Source organism: Diachasma alloeum, unplaced genomic scaffold (assembly GCF_001412515.2).
Source record: "Diachasma alloeum isolate Michigan unplaced genomic scaffold, Dall2.0 Dall_scaffold_01310, whole genome shotgun sequence".
Classification (NCBI taxonomy): Eukaryota; Metazoa; Arthropoda; class Insecta; order Hymenoptera; family Braconidae; genus Diachasma; species Diachasma alloeum.
The window spans coordinates 75,289-94,121 of record NW_021681414.1 but is presented as its reverse complement, the minus strand read 5'-3'; the positions used below and the strand labels follow the sequence as shown (position 1 = coordinate 94,121).

The 18,833-nt window shown below is 37.2% G+C and overlaps 1 protein-coding gene across 1 annotated transcript in view; it reads left to right on the top strand.

Annotated features, from left to right (window-relative positions):
• The first annotated feature begins 489 nt into the window (after nucleotides 1–489).
• The window catches only part of LOC107046334 (protein patched), a 36,898-nt gene continuing 18,554 nt past the window's right edge, over nucleotides 490–18,833 (top strand). Inside the window, exons 1-2 of the mRNA XM_015268932.2 lie at nucleotides 490–1,148; nucleotides 17,926–18,118. Coding sequence (XP_015124418.1) covers nucleotides 948–1,148; nucleotides 17,926–18,118 — 394 coding nt within the window. The 5' untranslated portion in view covers nucleotides 490–947. The remainder of the gene's footprint in view (nucleotides 1,149–17,925; nucleotides 18,119–18,833) is intronic.

The window sequence follows — 18,833 nt, the reverse complement described above, 5'->3', positions numbered from 1 at the left end:
TTGCTTAGCGTGAAGAGAAATATCGAAAGCGGAACCCATTTATGTGCGTATATTTATATTACGAAAGCTCGCATGGCTGAATTTTTCAATTTAATTGTTGGAAACGTTCGATTACATTAATAAATGTATGTGTTATACTCGCCTTAATATAATATCATTACGAATGTCTGGTGAATCAAACAAACTTTTAAATAGCTGAAGTGGCAAATTTGCCGAAAAATTGTTATTGGAAAATTCTTGCATTAAATTCAAAAAATTCTTGCACCGGTCCCCGAAAAAAGTTACGCGCCTGAATGTTTGCGCAGTCCATCGAGACTCGGTTCTCTCTCTATCTCTCTACCACTTTCGAGAACACACGAAGCCAAACTCCTCTGGTCCGTCCATCAGAGTAGTGGGGATAGGTAGGATCAACTATGGCCGTGCGCTGGTGGGCAGACCATGAAAGAAATGTGGCTCCGACACTTCCCTTAGTATCAACGTAGACGGCACTGAGTGTCGATCGTAGCCGGCAAACTGTGCGATTGAAAAAAAATATCGTCATAAAATTGTGTTCATTCCCGTTTAAGTGAAATAAACCAACTTAAAAACGCAGTGTATTCTCTTAATTTACCTTGCCCTCGTTTCTCTTCGCTCCAGAGGATTTCTCAATCGTAAAACCATCGTCTCCCTGTGGTATTAGCAGTGTAACAGTGTCAGTGCCTCAATATTACTTGGAAAGATCATCAATAAATTAGTCACAAAATCTCCAAATAATTTTCAAAAAAATAGTGGATGAGGGTTACGCGTGATTGCGGGTCCTCGGGTCCCCTCGAATCTCCAAGTGTCCCAATAAACAAGTGATTTATTTAATGATTTTGTTGACAAGCAAAGTGAGGGGTTGGGGTAAGCTGAGAATATTAATAATAATTTCACAGTGAGTGTGTACCGGGACAAATGCATGACGGATCATGGTCACTGCGTCCGGCCCTACAGGGATCCTAGCGGGACGCCCTACTGCATCAACGGCACAGTCACAGCAGCAAAATGGCACTCACGATTCACAAAATATTCGAACAATCGATGATGATGATAGACGTAGACACGAGTCTGATTTATATGTCAGACCGAGTTGGGCTGATGCAGAAATTGCATTGGATCAAATCATTAAGGTTTGTTTTCATTTATCCTTCACCTCTTTGGTTGCATTACATTGTTTACATTCTGCATTGGCCACTGAACTCACTGCAATACGTTCTGTCCTGTCGTCGGTGTCACCACGAATTTATTTATTTTTTTCTCTGGGAAATTATTATTCGCAGGTTTATTGAAATATTTTCGATCAGACTGTACTCGGGAGTGGTATTCAAAGGGGACTGTTAGCGGTTAGCTTTCACACACGTGGGTGGTCCGGACTGTTTTTTTTCCTGGTGATTTTAAAAAAAGAGTAGATAGGCGAATTAATGGAAAAAGAAATTGCGTTCATCGCAGGAAATTTTTCATTTTTAGGTAAGAAATTGGTTTTTCCTCGAAAATATGTGAAAGGTGAATGCTTGGTTATGTTTGGGGAGGAGTTTTAAGTTTATACGTGAAGCCGAAACGATCTTTCAAACGGTCGGTGAAGCACCAAAGGATCCCTTGAAGACGATTCCTGGAATAATCTTTTTTCCCTTGACTCGTGTAAGAAGTGAGAAACAGGAAATGGGGGGAGGGCTTGTACTGTGAATTTCAAGTTCTTTACAATCTCAATAGCAATTGAAATCCTTTGATAATCTGGTGATGAACTGCACATTGGATTCCAAACGTCACGAGGCTAATAACGAGAATTCAATATGATAAGATGAATATAATCTCGGCGGTGAAAGATATGTTTCAACAATAATTTATATTACCACTGGGTTGAAGTGATTTTCACACTTACGTCTCTACGGCTGCAATAGTTGTAAACTCTATAAAGCAGTCACAGAAATGTAGGGGAAGTTTCCAATAGTCCGTGGGGTTTTCAATTTTTACTGAAGAAATGGATATTCACTCGGTTATATTGGACTCTTCATATTCGAGATTGAATATGCGCCCTCTTCATATATATGTCTCACGATGCGGTACCGTAGAAATGTTGTAAATTTATTGGGTAATGGAACGTGTTTCTTACATGTCATATAATCAGTAACTCAGAAATAATTTATGAGACGAGCATTTGGAAATATATTAAAGAGTATAGTTTTCCGTTTTTGTGAAGTTTCGTAACTGAAGATATAATGATGGATATCAGATTCCATAGTTTACATTTGCACATTACATCAAGTTGAAAAAATCAATTTGACAAATAATCGATATCATATGATCACATTTCTGAGCAGAGATTGCCTCCATTCAATAGGTGTAACAATCCCTTTCCCTTCATGTTGATAATCTATTGACAGGGCGTTGTTTTTTTTCTTGTATAGCGTTTTTCAATTTTTAAGACATGCAATTTGATAGCCCCGATTGAATATTTTGTTTGCTCTTCTCAGGAATTTACGGAAACCGGAAAAAGGTCGATTACCTCCCTCCTTCTCACCTCGCAAAAATATCCATAAAACTTGAAAAGTTTCAAAATTTGAGGGGAAAAAAATGGCAAAATAAAAATATTCTTCTCCTTTTTGTTTTTTCTCTTCCTTTCTGTGTACCTGGAGCTAAAACCTGACCATGTCCCTCTCCCCTCGCCTTCCCACTCCACCGAAGGTCCCAAACGCGTTTTATTCGACCACCGCAGTCGTTGACGACTTCATCCAGGTTCTGAAAGAGCCAAAAATCCAGCTACTGTTATTATACCACCGCATCCCTTCGCCCGAAGTCACTAAAAGTAAAAAAAAAACAACAAATCTTGATTTTAAACTCACTCGTAGTCATCGTAAAAATTATCTACATGCTTTGTGGCTTGATTCAGGGACCACCCGGACTGACACTCGATCCTCTTGCACTGGAATATGACTCTAAAAATTTTCCAGTGAGTAAACAATAATGTTTTCAGTGAATTCTCTAGAAAGTTTTGAAGAAATATGACGAACATAAATAATTTTTCAAGTGAAATTTTTTTATTGCATTTTTCTTTATTGTTTGAATAAAATTCCAGAGATTCCCGTCACTTGTATGGATTAATCAATTTGTTTCTACTCTATCGCCCGTGATTCTACGGTGAACAAAAAAAACGTGGTCCCATGTGGCAACCAGGATTTACCTGTTACTCCAAAATGTTTGAAGGATATAATGTTACCCGAAACCCTAGCTTTCTAGTTTGGGAAAAAAAAGGCATCCACAGTTTCTCTACACTCTTCATGTTTAATTGAATGGAAAAACGCCTTTTGCCACTTGATACTCGGCTACTGTACGTGGATATGCAAAACCACCTTGTAATCCTTACTTTTTTCCTTTCAATCACAATCTATCCTTCTACCTTTTACAGTTTTTGCTTTGTTTTTTTCTAATTTTTTTCCAAATACCGGGGTAGAATCGTTCCAGCGAATGTAACTGTAAAGGTAACTCTCCCCCCCCCCCTTAGTTTTAGTATCGAACAAGGAGATAGTAGGATGGGTGTGCGCCTATATCCTTTCCATTCTACCTCGACGACTCCTTTTTCTTCCTCACTCCACAGGGACAGGAAAGATAGGTATTGTTGTGGGTGGTCCACAAGGCACATTGTCAGAATGGCCACCAGGTAGTATGCAGCGTTGCCGCTCGCGCAATGTTGCTGGGGTACCCCTCCTCCCCCACATCTCGTGTGTACTTCTGGATTTTACGTGCAACATGGGACGATGTAATAACTCCTTATTGCGTCTTATTTGGTGGAGAAATTTTGGGGTATTTTCGCGGGAAAACAATTCGAAAAGTCCGTATTATCCCCAGACAATTCTACGCGGTCAAACCATAGATATTTTTTTTAAGGTACAAATTACATGGAAAACAGGATGCTATATGCCATCTCTCGACTTTCCAAACCTCTATACGAGGGGAACACATAAATAATTAACAATGCACAAATTAAAAAATTCGGAGGCACACGGATTCCAACTCAAGTGGGGTATGATTTTCTACATCTCCAGTTTGCCGGACCGGTGCTCTGCTTTTTTTGTTTAAGGGGAGACCGCGGTGAAATTTGAAAGTTCCAGGGGGTTGTCTCTATCATGTTGATAACTTCAGTACTTATTTTTTCCACTTAAAAAATGGGAAAAAACCGAGCTGCAATTTTTTTCATTGACGGCATGTGACTGTACAAGGATAAAATCTACAAAATAGTCCCCTGACCAAGGTTTTCGATGAATTAACTTGAATTTTGGTTTCCACACACAAAATATATTTAAAATAAAAAGTTATTAGAGTGTTTTCAAAAACTTTCATTTTTTGAGGTTTTCGATTTTTTTTCTCAGGATTGGTGAAGACCATCGTATGCTAGAATGGTACAAATTCAAGGCTATAATACGCCAATGAACTACAATTTTTTTCAGATTTTTTCGTTCATTTATTTTGCATTTCCCATTTTCGAATTTTGAATTGTGCATTTTTTCATTTTGCCTTTTTCTACTCGAAAAATTGGAATTTTCAAAAAAGCTGTAATAACTTTTTTTGTTAGTATATTTTATGTGTGGTAACCAAAATTCAAATCAATCCATCGAAAACCCTGGCAAGGGGACTATGTTGTAGATTCCCTGCCTGTACAGCCACATGCTGTCCGTGAAAAAAATTGAAACTCAGTTTTTTCTCATTTTCTAAGCATGAAAAATATGTATTAAAGTTATCAGCATGATAAAGACAACCCCCTGGGCTTTTCAAATTTCACCGCGGTCTCCCCTTAACCAACTTTTTTATTCAATAAATAGTCATTATTTACATGAACTGGTGCTCTGCTTTTTTTGTTTAACCAAGTTTTTTATTCAATAATAGTATATTACGTGCTAAGGCGGAGAANATAAAAAATTTTCTATGAAATGATATTTCTAATATTATTATTATCAAAATTAAGATTTTTTAATAATTTATTTTTCATTTTAATTTTCAGGTGTATTTTCAAATTTAAAATTTAACAATTTTGAAGATAATGAAGGGGATTCACTGGCTGAATTTATCAGTTTTTATATGTAGTTTTATATTTTGGTACATTAACGCTGGGTGGCGCCACACGTTTTTCAGTCCTAAGGAGTGCATTTCTCACTTTTTCACTCCTAAGTAGTGCATTTCTCACTTTTATACTGCTCAACGGTAAAAAGACCTACTTCTCATGCTTAACTACCGTCGGTAAAAGAGCCCTTTTTGGGCTTGAGCAATGAAAACAGCCATTATTTACATGGACTGGTGCTCTGCCAATTGAGTTACCGAGGCCTCCTCCACATCTCCAAATTTCAGAACTTGTTCATACAGAATATGAATATACCGGTCGAAATAATATCTTTCATTGAAAATGCGAATAGATTATTGGTAATTAGAACGATACTTAAATCACTGCAGGGACAATTTTTTAATTTACAATAGGCAACCAATACTCTTTTTATTCGTATTTGTTCAAATATTTCTCTACTTAAGTTTCCGTGATTCCTGCTTTTATAACCTTGGGATAATTCTGGATAATCTCCACTAGGTACAATGAAATAATTAAATGTTTGTAAAATGTCTATTTGCCTATTAATGATGTAAAGTTACATGTTACTGCGGCATCATACTTTCCACTCCATGAAATGTAAAACATCCAGAAAATTTTTCGATTTTAATGAATGCCCTGTTATTTGAACATTACGAAAACTTTAATATGTCTGTACATTTTCAAGTGATAATTTCAGTTTCGTCATTTCAGTTATTCGATCATTTTTTAAATATTGACTTGCTTCTGTCAGATTAATTCACTGTTCTTCTCTTATCACTTATGAGTTTCCAATTATTTTTATTGAATGTTTTTCTAATTATTGACACAATATTAAAAGGCATTGGAAACATGACAATGCCGCACAGATCATTACTGTGGTTATTTCGAGTTGGTAAACCTGCGATGTCTCTCTCTCTCTCTCTCTCTCCTCTCTCTCTCCTCTCTTTCTCCTCTCTCTCTCCTCTCTCTCTCCCTCCTCTCTCTCTCCTCTCTCTCTCCCTCCTCTCTCTCCTCTCTCTCTCTCCTCTCTCTCTCTCTCTTGCCAAGAAAAAAGTTTTGACCGACTGAGCAAAACATCAGGCCGAACGCACCGCGTATCTATACACGACAGAACTTCCTCCTCCACTACCTCTAAATGATTTACATTCAGTATAATGAAAACGGAACGACAAATCGGGAAAGTGTCGTTAGTTACATTATATAAATCGCCTATGAGCTGTTCAACGGTGTAACTATGGTATTTTTTGGATTAACAGGAAAAAAGATACGAGCATAGCAACGGGTTTATATTCACATTCTCGCGATACACATTATAAAGTCGGAGAATCAAGTTGTAACGTTGGCAGCGCCGATCCAACTGAGTCTCATATCCAACGTTGAAGTGTTGCCCCCAGTGCATTTGAATGTGGGTTGTGATGTTGTTATGGAGAACCACGGGAAATGTTCTTCTGCACGTTAAATCACTTATTAGAATGGAACGGAAAATCGATTCGGTGTTCTATTTTGTTTTCTCTTGTCGAACATTCGAATTTCATCCCGCCATATCTATATTCATATGCGGATCTCAGACATAAATGTAGTTTATGCACTGTTTGTGAGGTTATCGGTTTATGTTTGGAATGTGACAAAAGTGAGATGTGTCGAAAATATTGTGTGATCAAGTATTAAATGTCCGTGAATAGTTGAAGTTAAAAAGAAAATAGTTATTTTTCTCCGAGTGTAACAGAAAATGTTTTTATTCCGTGGAAAAAAATTCTCTAAATTAAGTGACAGTGAAATGCGAACAATTTTGTGATTATTTTGGAAAAATTGGAGACGGTGGGATTAAGTGGACACTTTGAACCCTTTTCAAAATGTTGATGTCTTATTGAAGTGTTGATGAAATAGATTTTTTTTAAAATTAAAGTACAGTAAGCCCCTTTGTAATAAGCTTATTAGACTGAGCTCAATCGATAAATTTGTTCCTTGGTTATAAATATTGAAATAAGAAGTCAGAAGAGTCCATTCCACCCAATGTTTCTCTAATATTTTTAAAAACAAAAAAAAATTAAATTTGTTTTCAAAAAGAATTCTTTGTGAACATTTTGTTCGACTATTCCTATAAGGAAATCAATTCATCTTTCCAAGAAATACAATCCATATAGGAATCATCACAGCAAAAATTGAATGCGGAACCAAATCAAGTCAGAAAATTATTAATAGATGATTAAAAATTGAAATTCGGTGGAGACAATAAATCTGGAGTAGAATTGTTTATTTCCCTTCAATTGTTGATTCAAAAAATGTTCTGTCTTATGAAAAATGGATGAGTTAAATTGAATTGAAAAGAACAAATTTCACCGGATGTAAAAACATTCCTTGCTTATTTTGGAAAAAATAATGTAATCTGCCTAAAAACACAACAACAAATGTTTTTGTAAAAAAACTGGGCCAAGAAAAAGTTTTGTTTGATTCCTACTGGGAAGTCGAAATTTTTTAAAAATACATAGAAATAAAGAAGGAAGCCAAGTCAGGAATTTTGAATAAATGGTGATAGTGCACAATCAGGTTTCTATGAGAAAAATAGTTCTCAATGGAATAAGGATTCTAAAAAAATTCTCCATAAAATAAAAAATCAGTAGGAGCAGGACCAACGTTCTTGGCGCGGAGCTTTTCAACTCAATGTCTGTATCAATCTAATCCTCCATCCTTTGATCCGCGCTAAGGACGTTGGTCCTGCTCGGCTTCCTTTTTTATTTCTATAAATTTTTAAAAAATTTCGACTTCCAAGTAGGAATCAAACAAAACTTTTTCTTGGCCCATTTTTTTTTACATTCAATTTGCCCCAAAACTCATAATTTCCCGTATCATTTTTTCAAATGACTTTCTTAGAAAATCTAAATTATGGAACTCATATGTACTTTCAGGCACAATTTTATTTATCAACCACTAGTTTTTTTGCAATTGTTCATCATTTTTTTGGGAGATATAAAAATTTCCCTGATTGTGGCGGAAAAAACCAAAAAATCCTCACCGATAAGGAGCATTCTTTATCATTTTGACTTTGTGTGTCAGTGGTGTCAATGTGTCAGTGGTGAAGTCCTCAAAGTAATTTAGGTAGATTTAATGTTTTTTCGGTCGCTGAATCCGAATTTGTTGATCAACTGGTCGGAAAATTGACGTTTCAATTGTTACTAATAATTTGAGTTTTCGAAACCGATAATCACGAAAACAATCACAGATACAATAAAATGGTTGAATTGAAAAATGTTATCTCTAGTTCTTTAGATTATTTTTAATCTTTTGCTGAATTTCGATAAACCAATTGGTTGAAGAGAGAGAAAGAGCGTTACACGACTGCCGTTTACGGTGGTCCAGTCAATGTGGCGTTTGGGGAGTGGAGGAGAGAAACGATCTCGTAACTTTTCCATCGCGCATATTTCTTCAACCGAATTGTTGATCGCAATTCTAAAAAAAAAAACAAAAATGATTGTAAATAATTGGAGGAGCGACCGACCGTAATGGTTGGGTGAGTTAGGTGTTACTCCGGTGGACATCCGAGTGCAGCTGCGTTTAGCGCGGTTAGTACTTGGATGGGTGACCGCTTAGGAATACCCCCGCCCAACAATTTCGGAAGGTAGGCACGGTGCAGTGGCCTAATGTGCCCCTCTAGTCAGTGTGACAGAAGGGCACATTAGGGCTTTGCACAATCAGCCGGCTGTACGACGGGGGTTTTCCATGGTTTCCCTTGCAGTCCTAGCCCGAATGGGGTACAGTTAAGGATAATCGGGTGAGCCCGGAGGGTTAGAAAAAAAGCAGCCATTTTTCGCTTTTATTTTTTACGTATTCTTTAAATGATGGAAAAGACGTGTGCAAAGTTTCAAACTACTGGGGAACATGGTTAATTTATTATGAATTTTTGAAAAAGTGGTCATTTAACCCGTGATCTTATGGAAATCACAAAAAAAACTGCAAAACCCAAGAAAAAAAAGCAGCCAAAGTCATGAAACTTTAGACACATTTAGAACATATGATCAATGATTTTTTGAGTGAAAAACATAGATGAAAAAGATCGCCTAGGAGCATTGTTTATTAATAATAGCGAAAAAAGTACTGAAAAATGAAATTTCTGCGCACACAGCCCAAACGAGCAGTAACATCTCAAGTACCAATCGGGTGGGGGTAGCGCGGTCACTTTAAACGTAGCTTCGTAAAGTTAGGCAGTCAGGGTACTCGGATCGGACCCGGACCTAGGCCAAAATTACCTGTTTTTTACCTGCTTTTTTTCTGTGCAAAAAAAATTTTTTCTGCTCAAATATTTTCTTCGGAAAATCAATTTTCATTATTTTGACGTCAAGTCAGGCGGCCAAACGACCTGGAAAATATTGGCATGTATGCTCGCGTATAGTACTATTTATCAGCTAATTTTCTGCGGAGGAAAACGGGAAAAGAATAATTTTTCCGAAAAAATGAAATTTTCGAAATGTACCTAGACAACAACTGATTGGGAGGGTCAAAAAAATTAATGGGGGAACTAAAGAACATTATCTGCTTTCATTCGAAACTCAGTAGGAATTTTCTGCTCCATGGAACAGTGCTTAAATCATAATTAAAATTTCCCTAGAATTTCCCACCCGCTCCTCCCACCTGAAAATCAGTCCAGGGCCCTCGGAAAATTACCTGCTGTCATTGGAGACTCGGTAGGAATTTTCTGCTCCATGGAAAACTAGTAAAATCATAATTAAAATTTCCTCAGAATTTCCCCCCCACCCCTTCCACATGAAAATCAGTCCAGGGCCCTCGGAGAATTACCTGCTGTCATCTGAAACTCAGTAGGAATTTTCTGCTCCATGGAAAAGTAGTAAAATCATAATTAGAATTTCCACAGAATTTCCCACCCACGCCTCCCACATGAAAATCAGTTCAGAGCCCTCGGAAAATTACCTGCTGTCATCTGAAACTCAGTAGGAATTTTCTGCTCCATGGAAAACTAGTAAAATCATATTTAAAATTTACTCAGAATTTAACACCCACCCCTCCCACATGAAAATCAGTCCAGGGCCCTCGGAGAATTACCTGCTGTCATCTGAAACTCAGTAGGAATTTTCTGCTCCATGGAAAAGTAGTAAAATCATAATTAAAATTTCCACAGAATTTCCCACCCACGCCTCCCACATGAAAATGCAAGTAATTGCAAGTAAATTGCAAGTAAATGCAAAATAAACAGCAGGTAATTTTCTGAGGGCCCTGGACTGATTTTCATGTGGGAGGGGCGGATGGGAAATTCTGAGGAAATTTTAAATATGATTTTACTAGTTTTCCATGGAGCAGAAAATTGCTACGGAGTCTCAGATGACAGCAGGTAATTTTCTGAGGGCCCTGGACTGATTTTCATGTGGGAGGGGCGGATGGGAAATTCTGAGGAAATTTTAAATATGATTTTACTAGTTTTCCATGGAGCAGAAAATTGCTACGGAGTCTCAGATGACAGCAGGTAATTTTCTGAGGGCCCTGGACTGATTTTCATGGGGGAGGGGTGGGTGGGAAATTCTGAGGAATTTTTAATTATGATTTTACTAGTTTTCTATGAAGCAGAAAATTCCTACTGAGTTTCAGATGACAGCAGGTAATTTTCTGAGGGCCTTGGACCGATTTTTATGTGGGAGGGGTGGGTGGGAAATTCTGAGGAAATTTTAATTATGATTTTACTAGTTTTCCATGGAGCAGAAAATTCCTACCGAGTCTCCAATGACAGCAGGTAATTTTCCGAGGGCCCTGGACTGATTTTCAGGTGGGAGGAGCGGGTGGGAAATTCTAGGGAAATTTTAATTATAATTTAAGCACTTTTCCATGGAGCAGAAAATTCCTACTGAGTTTCGAATGAAAGCAGATAATGTTCTTTACTTCCCCCATTAATTTTTTTGACCCTCCCAATCAGTTGTTATCTAGGTACATTTCGAAAATTTCATTTTTCCGGAAAAATTATTTTTTTCCCGAGTTTTCCTCCGCAGAAAATTAGCTGATAAATAGTACTATACGCGAGCATACATGCCAATATTTTCCAGGTCGTTTGGCCGCCTGACTTGACGTCAAAATAATGAAAATTGATTTTCCGAAGAAAATATTTGAGCACAAATTTTTTTTTTTGCACAGAAAAAAGCAGGTAAAAAGCAGGTAATTTTGGCCTAGGTCCGGGTTCGATCCGAGTACCCTGGCTGCCTAACTTTACGGAGCTAAAAAAAAAACACTACCGACGATGTTGCCACTTTTTCACATGGATTAATATTTTTTCATTTATTAAAAAAAAAAACAATCTGAAAACCATTCAATGCGTGGAACAGATACAAATAAATTTGATTAGCTCCAAAAATAATTTTTAACCGGAGATACTCCCTAATATTGCCTGAATTTTGAATCCGAATGGAAAAAATTCTTTTGTTCAGCGATTGGTTTTCTGCAGGAAAATAATAGAAACCCCTCCGCCTCACCTCCTACATTTCCTCCTCGTCCGATTATCCTTAAGAGTAAGACGGCCCATGGTAACGCAGAAAAAATCAGAAGAGAAGTGGGAGTGGCAAGGCAGACGAATGGGGAGCCTATAAAACCGTAATAGTAGTAGGAAAGAAATATGAATAAAAATAAAAAATAATAGTATATTACGCAACAAGTGCGGGAAGCAAGCAGCCGCTTGCTGCCCGCACGAGTTGTGTATGCTATTTTATACCATAAGTGCGTGCGCGGTGAAAAGGAGGGGGGAGGGCAGAAGGGGGTCCAGGGACGAAGTTCCTGGTGGGGCCGAGGGGCGAAGCCCCCGTGGGGTGCAGGGGCGGAGCCCCTGGCCGAGGGGCGGAGNATAAAAAAAAAGTTCAGACTTGGAAATTGTTTAAAATCAAATTTCTAAATTTAATTGGGTGAAATTTCATAGACAGTCTTGTATTTATCAACCGATTTTTCGGGGATCAAATTATTCCTCACTTCTTGTCCTGATTTCGAAATTTCTGGTGGAAGATTTTCATCATTCCAGTTGTTATTTTCATCATTTTCATCATCCAGATACAGCTTTTTATTTGGCGGAGAACCGACGGTTGCTTCGGTGAGGAATGTCGAATCTCCATCAAATAAATCTCTCGAGAGATCAACTCCTCGTCACTGTCGGGTATGATGTAGTTGTCCATTTAATTTCACTGCTTTTATATTGAATAAACGAATAAATTTAATGACAGAATATTGTGAAGGTTATGTGGATACCAACAAGTGAGGCAGCGGGCGATGTTATGAGTCGATGCGCGAGTCGATGCGCAATGGGTGTGTGGAATCCAACGATGATATTGCAACGACCATTTGCGCATCGATCTGCGCATCGACCCGTGCATTTGCGCATGCCCATGGGTTACGCACGGGATTATACAGATGTGTAGGGTTCCACACATCTACAGTGTAAAACCCGGCACTTTCTGTGCGTCGACACTCAACTGAAACCGGCCGGATTTCACGCACGTATGGTATAAAAATAATTGGAGGGCCTTTTTAGAATTCAACTTTTTTTTCGCTATCTACTCTGGTGGATACGAAAAAAAAAGTAGATTTCAAAAAAAAAAAATAAGATAACACATTTAAAGCGAATAAAATTGTTGACGACAATTGAAACGCTCATTTTTTGGCCGCTCAACAAATTCGACATCAGTGACTGAAAAAATATTGAATCCACACAAATTATTTGGGGGACCCTACCACCCTGTCAGATAGTACCTCGGCATGTGAACTAAAAGTCTCGTGAATATTGAGAGACATTTAGACTCCACTCTAAATGACCTAGTGAAAATTAATAAGTTAGGAAAAGAGCATGCAAATCAAGAATAGAATTCTGATCCAATAGAATGTGCCGTAAATGGATAGACCCACTTTATCAATGGATTATATTTCCATCCACCGATACATGTGCATTCCTTGTGAACTGTTTATTGGATGGATCACCCCCATAATCTAACCCCAAATAAGCTAGGTCAAATCTAGTGATGCCCCGAGACACTTTACGAGAAAAACCTTTGGAGAGATGATCTCGTTCTCAATGAACACGGAAATCATTGCTCTCGTCTCAGTCTCGAAATACACAGTATCGACTCCTCTCTTGATGACTCCGAGTCAATTTATCTCATCTCGTTCTCAAGTTTTTCGTATTTTTTAATATAAAATCTCGGTTTGTCTCCTCTCGGTTTTTTACATATAAAAAAAGCGAAAAAGTAGAAACCGAGATGAAATAAATTGACTCGGAGTGATCCCGAGAGGAATCGATATTGCGTATTTTGAGACAGACAAAAGCAAAGATTTCTATGTTCATTGAGACTGAGATCATCACTCCGAAGTTTTGTCTCGTGATGTCTCATGAAATATTTTGCGGCATCACTAGTGAAATCCATGAGGAATTCCAGTAGTCTCACATAACTCCTCAAAGTCTACCTCGGATTGTTTTTCTCCCCATAATTATTCTTTTCGTCAGAAGGCCCGGTAAACCGCGATTCCAACCTCGCTTCACTCGGTTAGATCGCGGTTTACGGGCCTTCTGACGAAAAATTGCATTCATCACACGGTCCAAAAGTATTTTCTGACAAATGTGGCTTTGTAGGCCGAGCCGAAGGCTCAAAATACTTTGTGGACCTTGTGATGAAAATAACTATTTCCCAATCACTTCAACCTCACAGATTTTCATCATAGGCCAGTCAAATAAGGACTTTATTGTGGCTGAAATCAAGGATGATAGAAGATGGATAAAAACCATAGCATATCATGCGGAAAATGATATGAAACACATACTAAGTTTTTGAGATTCTAGCGGAGCGGGAAATTGTTTAAAAAAATCCAAAACTGCAAAATAAAGCGTCCGCACGACTCTTTTTGCTTTGCGCTGATGAAACCATAATAGATAGGATAAAAATCCATAAGACATAATTTGTAGAGTATTAAATTTCCTACAAAAAAGTCACTAGCGGCATATTCCTAATTTCAACCGTTAAGTCGCCAGGCGCGCTCAAAGTGGAATCACGGAAAAGCTGATTTTCTGCTAACACCGAAAAGTCCATTTTAGTTACAAAACTTTTGATTCAGTCATCTAACGGGAATAAAAGAAATTGCTGATTTTTTTTGTTCTCTGTTCTTTATTTTCACTCTTTTGACATTTTCACTCAATTTGCATATTTAACCATAAACTCGTGTGGTTGGCCAGTCCTCGCCTACGGCTCGGAGGCCAATGCCACACGAGTAAAAAACCCCATCGCTACAGCCCAGGAACAATATTTTTCTGTAGTGATTTTCAAGTTTTCGAGTTTGGGAAGTATGTAATACTAATTCCCAGACAAGAAATCGTGAGAAGCAGTACAGAAAAACTATTTTTCCAACATATCATCTAACTGGAGACATTTTTGGTTACGCTGAGTAGCTTTATACCAAACTTGAGTCAGTAGGATCATTCCTGAATTCTTTCAGATTTTTTCTTGCATTTGTTAACATAGGTTTTTAATAAAAAATAGGCAAAATTTCCGATTTTTTTCATTTTTTCGATCTTAAAAAATTCTTTGATTTTTTTCATATCTTGAAATTTTTCCATATTTCTAATGCTTGAGTTGTAAATTTTTTTAGATTTAAGGGGAGACGGATCCCCTTTGTCTACATAAAATCTTAGAATTGTGTTTTCTCTTACAATTATTAATTTTTATCTATGAAATTACTTTATCGACTCGATTATCGCATTGTTGAGTCAATGAAGTAGTTCAATGAATAAAAAATAATAATTGCAGGAGAAAACACAATTCTAAAGATTCATATAAACGCAGGGATTCCGTTTCCCCTTAAGGGGTAACGGAACCCGTCGCACGTAGAGGTTAAGGGTCCCCCCTATCGGTATTGCAGGTTCCCGTGTTTTTTTGTATTTTGTACATGAAAAGTACAAAACCCCATAAAATATAAATAAATGGATATAAGTAAATAATAATGGTATGGAAACATTCTACATCATCTTCTGACTCGTAAAAGTACTTCCCTCTTACAATTGGTGCCCTGTAAAGGACATGTTACCTCCTGGATACCACCCAATCATCATAAACAAGTTTTTACGAAAATTACGTAACGAAAGTACGTTTTTGTACTCAAAATCTGTGTCTTGGACCTCACTCGATCGCTCTCTACTCATGAAAATAGCTATCGGCTAAGAAAAATCTGCAAAAAATCGGTTTTTCTACCATGACTTGGCATATTCCTACAAATAAAATGGCGTCGGCCTTGCCCTGATCCTTGCCGTTAAATAATTTGCAATTTTTTTTTGCATAAATAAGACAAGTATGAGAAGAAAGCGATGGGTTCCGCTACTTTCAGTACGGGGAAAAAGTTTCATTGATTCTCATTGCATAGAATCCAAGAAAACTTGTTTTTGGTAAACGTCTTTTTGTGGTCGGTTCCGTTACCCCTTAAGAAAAAGTTCTCGTCGCGCGGCCCCCACTCCGCGCGCATGAACTCCCCACTCCCCACGTTCTCTATGTAGCGGAACGTCCCCAAAAGATTCCATTGGTTCTTTATCAATATAAAAATGCAAAAATTACAACGACCTTTTTTATTAACAATTAAATGCACAAATTCCATGAGAATTTCTGTTTTAAACCTCTGTAATTGCGGTGCAAATTGGATAAGAAATGATATTCATGAAATAGTTTTTTCTGTACTGCTTCTCACGATTTCTCGTCTGGGAATTGGTATTACATACTTCCCAAACTCGAAAACTTGAAAATCACTACAGAAAAATATTGTTCCTGGGCTGTTGCGATGGGGTTTTTTCACTCGTGTGGTTGGCAAGTCCTCGCCTACGGCTCGGAGGCCAACGCCACACGAGTAAAAAACCCCATCGCAACAGGCCGGAAAAATACTATTTCTTTTTAATTTCAATTTGACGGGGAGTCAAAACTTGTTGTAATTTTTGCACTTTTATATTGATAAAGAATCAATGGACACTTGGGGACGTTCCGCTACACGGAGAACGTGAGGACTGGGGAGGTCAAGCGCGCGGAGTGGGGGCCGCGTAGCGAGTATTTTTTGTTAAATCTAAAAAAATTCATAACTCCTTAAGTATTAGAAATATGAAAAATTCCAAGACATAAAAAAATCTTTAAAAAATCAAAGAATTTTTTGATATCGAAAAAATGAAAAAAATCAAAAACTTTTCCTTTTTTATTAAAAATCTATGTTAACAAATGCAAGGAAAAATTTTAAACAATTCAGGAATGATCCTACTGACTCAAGTTTGGTATAAGGGCCGGCGCACAATCAAAAAGAACAGGGAATTGAGAACAGACATTAGGAACAGGGAATATAGCGTGAGGAACAGAGAACAATCCAACGCACAATCAAAAAATATAAGCACAGATGACATGCGCAATAAAATTCATTCTGCTTGCCACTCGCAAATAAACATTCAAATATTGCATCACTGCCAAATAAACAATCAAATTGTGAATTCTGTTCATGAATGTGGAGCAACGAATCAAATCATAAATCGAGATCTGGGATTTTTCTTATCCCATATATATGCGGATAGGATCGAATCAATTCAATCAATAACTCATCCCCCTCTTTACACTGTTGATTGACATCAACATCTTGCTTTTTATCCTCATCTGCCTGCATTTTATTTTGTACTTCACTAAATTTTTTCGGGTATGTATGATCCAATGCCATGAGGAGGAGGCAGGTAAACAATATTTTATATCTATATGCCAACACTTGTTCCTTGGTTATATTCCCTATTCCTCTATTGTGCGTTGAAACATTAATTACATAATGTTGAAATTTATTCTTTATTCCTTGTTCCTAATGTTTGTTTTCAATTCCCTGTTCTTTTTGATTGTGCGCTGGCCCTAAAGCTACTCAGCGTAACCAAAGATTTCTCCAATTAGATTATATGTTGAAAAAGTAGTTTTTTTTTAGTTTATCAACAAATTTATAGTTAAACATGCATATTGAGTGAAAATGTCAAAAGACTGAAAATAAAAAGCAGAGAACGAAAAAAATCAGCTATTTCTTTCATTTCTGTCAGATGACTGAATCAAAAGTTATACTATGACAAATTTTGGTTAAAAAATGAAAAAAAAAGAGCAAAATGAACATGGCTGAAAAATCTAAAAATGATTTTTTAAAAAATTCCTCTCGTGGAGACATTCTGTGAAGGGTCAAGATGCATTCAGATTTTTTTCTAATTTTTTAATCAACATTTTCATACATTATTTGCATTTTGTAACTAAAAGGGACTTTTCGGTGTTGGCAGAAAATCAGCTTTTCCGTGATTCAACTTTGAGCGCGCTTGGCGGCTTAACGGTTGAAATTAAGAGTATGCCCCCCCCCCCTGACTTTTTTATAGGAAATTTAATGCTCTACAAATTATGTTCTATGAATTTTTATCTTATCTATTGCGGTTTCGCCAGCGTAAAGTAAACAAGATCGCGCGGACGCTTAATTTTGCAGTTTTTAATTTTTTTAAACAATTAACATAAAAAAAAGTTAGTATGTGTTTCATATCATTTTTCCGCATGATATGCAATGGTTTTTATCCTTCTTCTGTCATCCTTGATTTCGAAGCCGTGATTTGACTGGCCTATCATTCGAGAGGTCTGTTGTATTCGAACCATCTGTAAAATAATTTGAATCTCGTTACAGAGATTCTGGATATAACGACTCATATCCACTTATCGTCATTAAAACATTGTCTTTATACGTATCTCTTTATAGCTTACTGACGCCCGCATGTTTTCTCCAAAAACGGTACTTCCGTCTCCAAAGTAGGGAAGATTGAAATGTTATGGATTATGATATACTTTTAGGGGAAGGCAGAGGGTCAAAGATCGTCCATTTGGATACGTGGCAAGCTGCAGGACGAGTTGAACCAATTGGGATATTTTACTCAGAGGCACGCGGGCAAGGTACTATTTGTGGCGGTATTATTGTTGGCGACATTTTGCATAGCACTCAAGTCCATCCAGGTGCATAGCAAAGTAGAACAACTGTGGATACAAGGTAAGGATTTTGTCTATTCTTTTAATTTTTTAAACGGGGTTTCATGATAATTTGATAAAACGAGATAAGTTGAATCATTTTAAGGACAGATCAGTTTTTGATAAATGCATTATAATCTAACAGTAAATGAAAACTCAGCTTTTTTGGGTGTTACAGATATTTTGAAACAAATATGTTAGAATGGGAATTGAGTCTGGTTTCACCACTTTCTATTCATTGTACTTTGTTCTTATTTTTGCTTTTTCAAGATTCCTTCAAAATTAATTTATTGGATTATGGGGTTTAAAAATAAGAAACATTTTATGACGCTGAAGTTAGCAGCCGACTTGGCAGCAGAACAGGGGCGTATCATGATCCCCTGGGGCCCAGTGCACATATGATTCAAAAACCGGGGTAAAAATCAATTATCGACATCGGAAAATGTTCAGACACTACCCCTCTGCATTCATGAAGATTCTTACCCCTCTGAAACCATTACTTGTTGATGTTTGAGGGGTGCAAAAATTGATTTTCCTTGAAGTGAAAGAAAAAAAAATTGTTGGCTCCCAAACACTCAAAACCACCAACAAATTTCCATTGAAAGATATTAGGAAAGACTCCCTCAACCCCCAGAAAAATAATCAAGTCTTTCAGAGTGGTCCAAGGAAGTGCAAGGAGGTGAAAAAATGGAATTTTCGCGTATTTCAGGGGGAAAAAAAATCTCCAACTAATAATA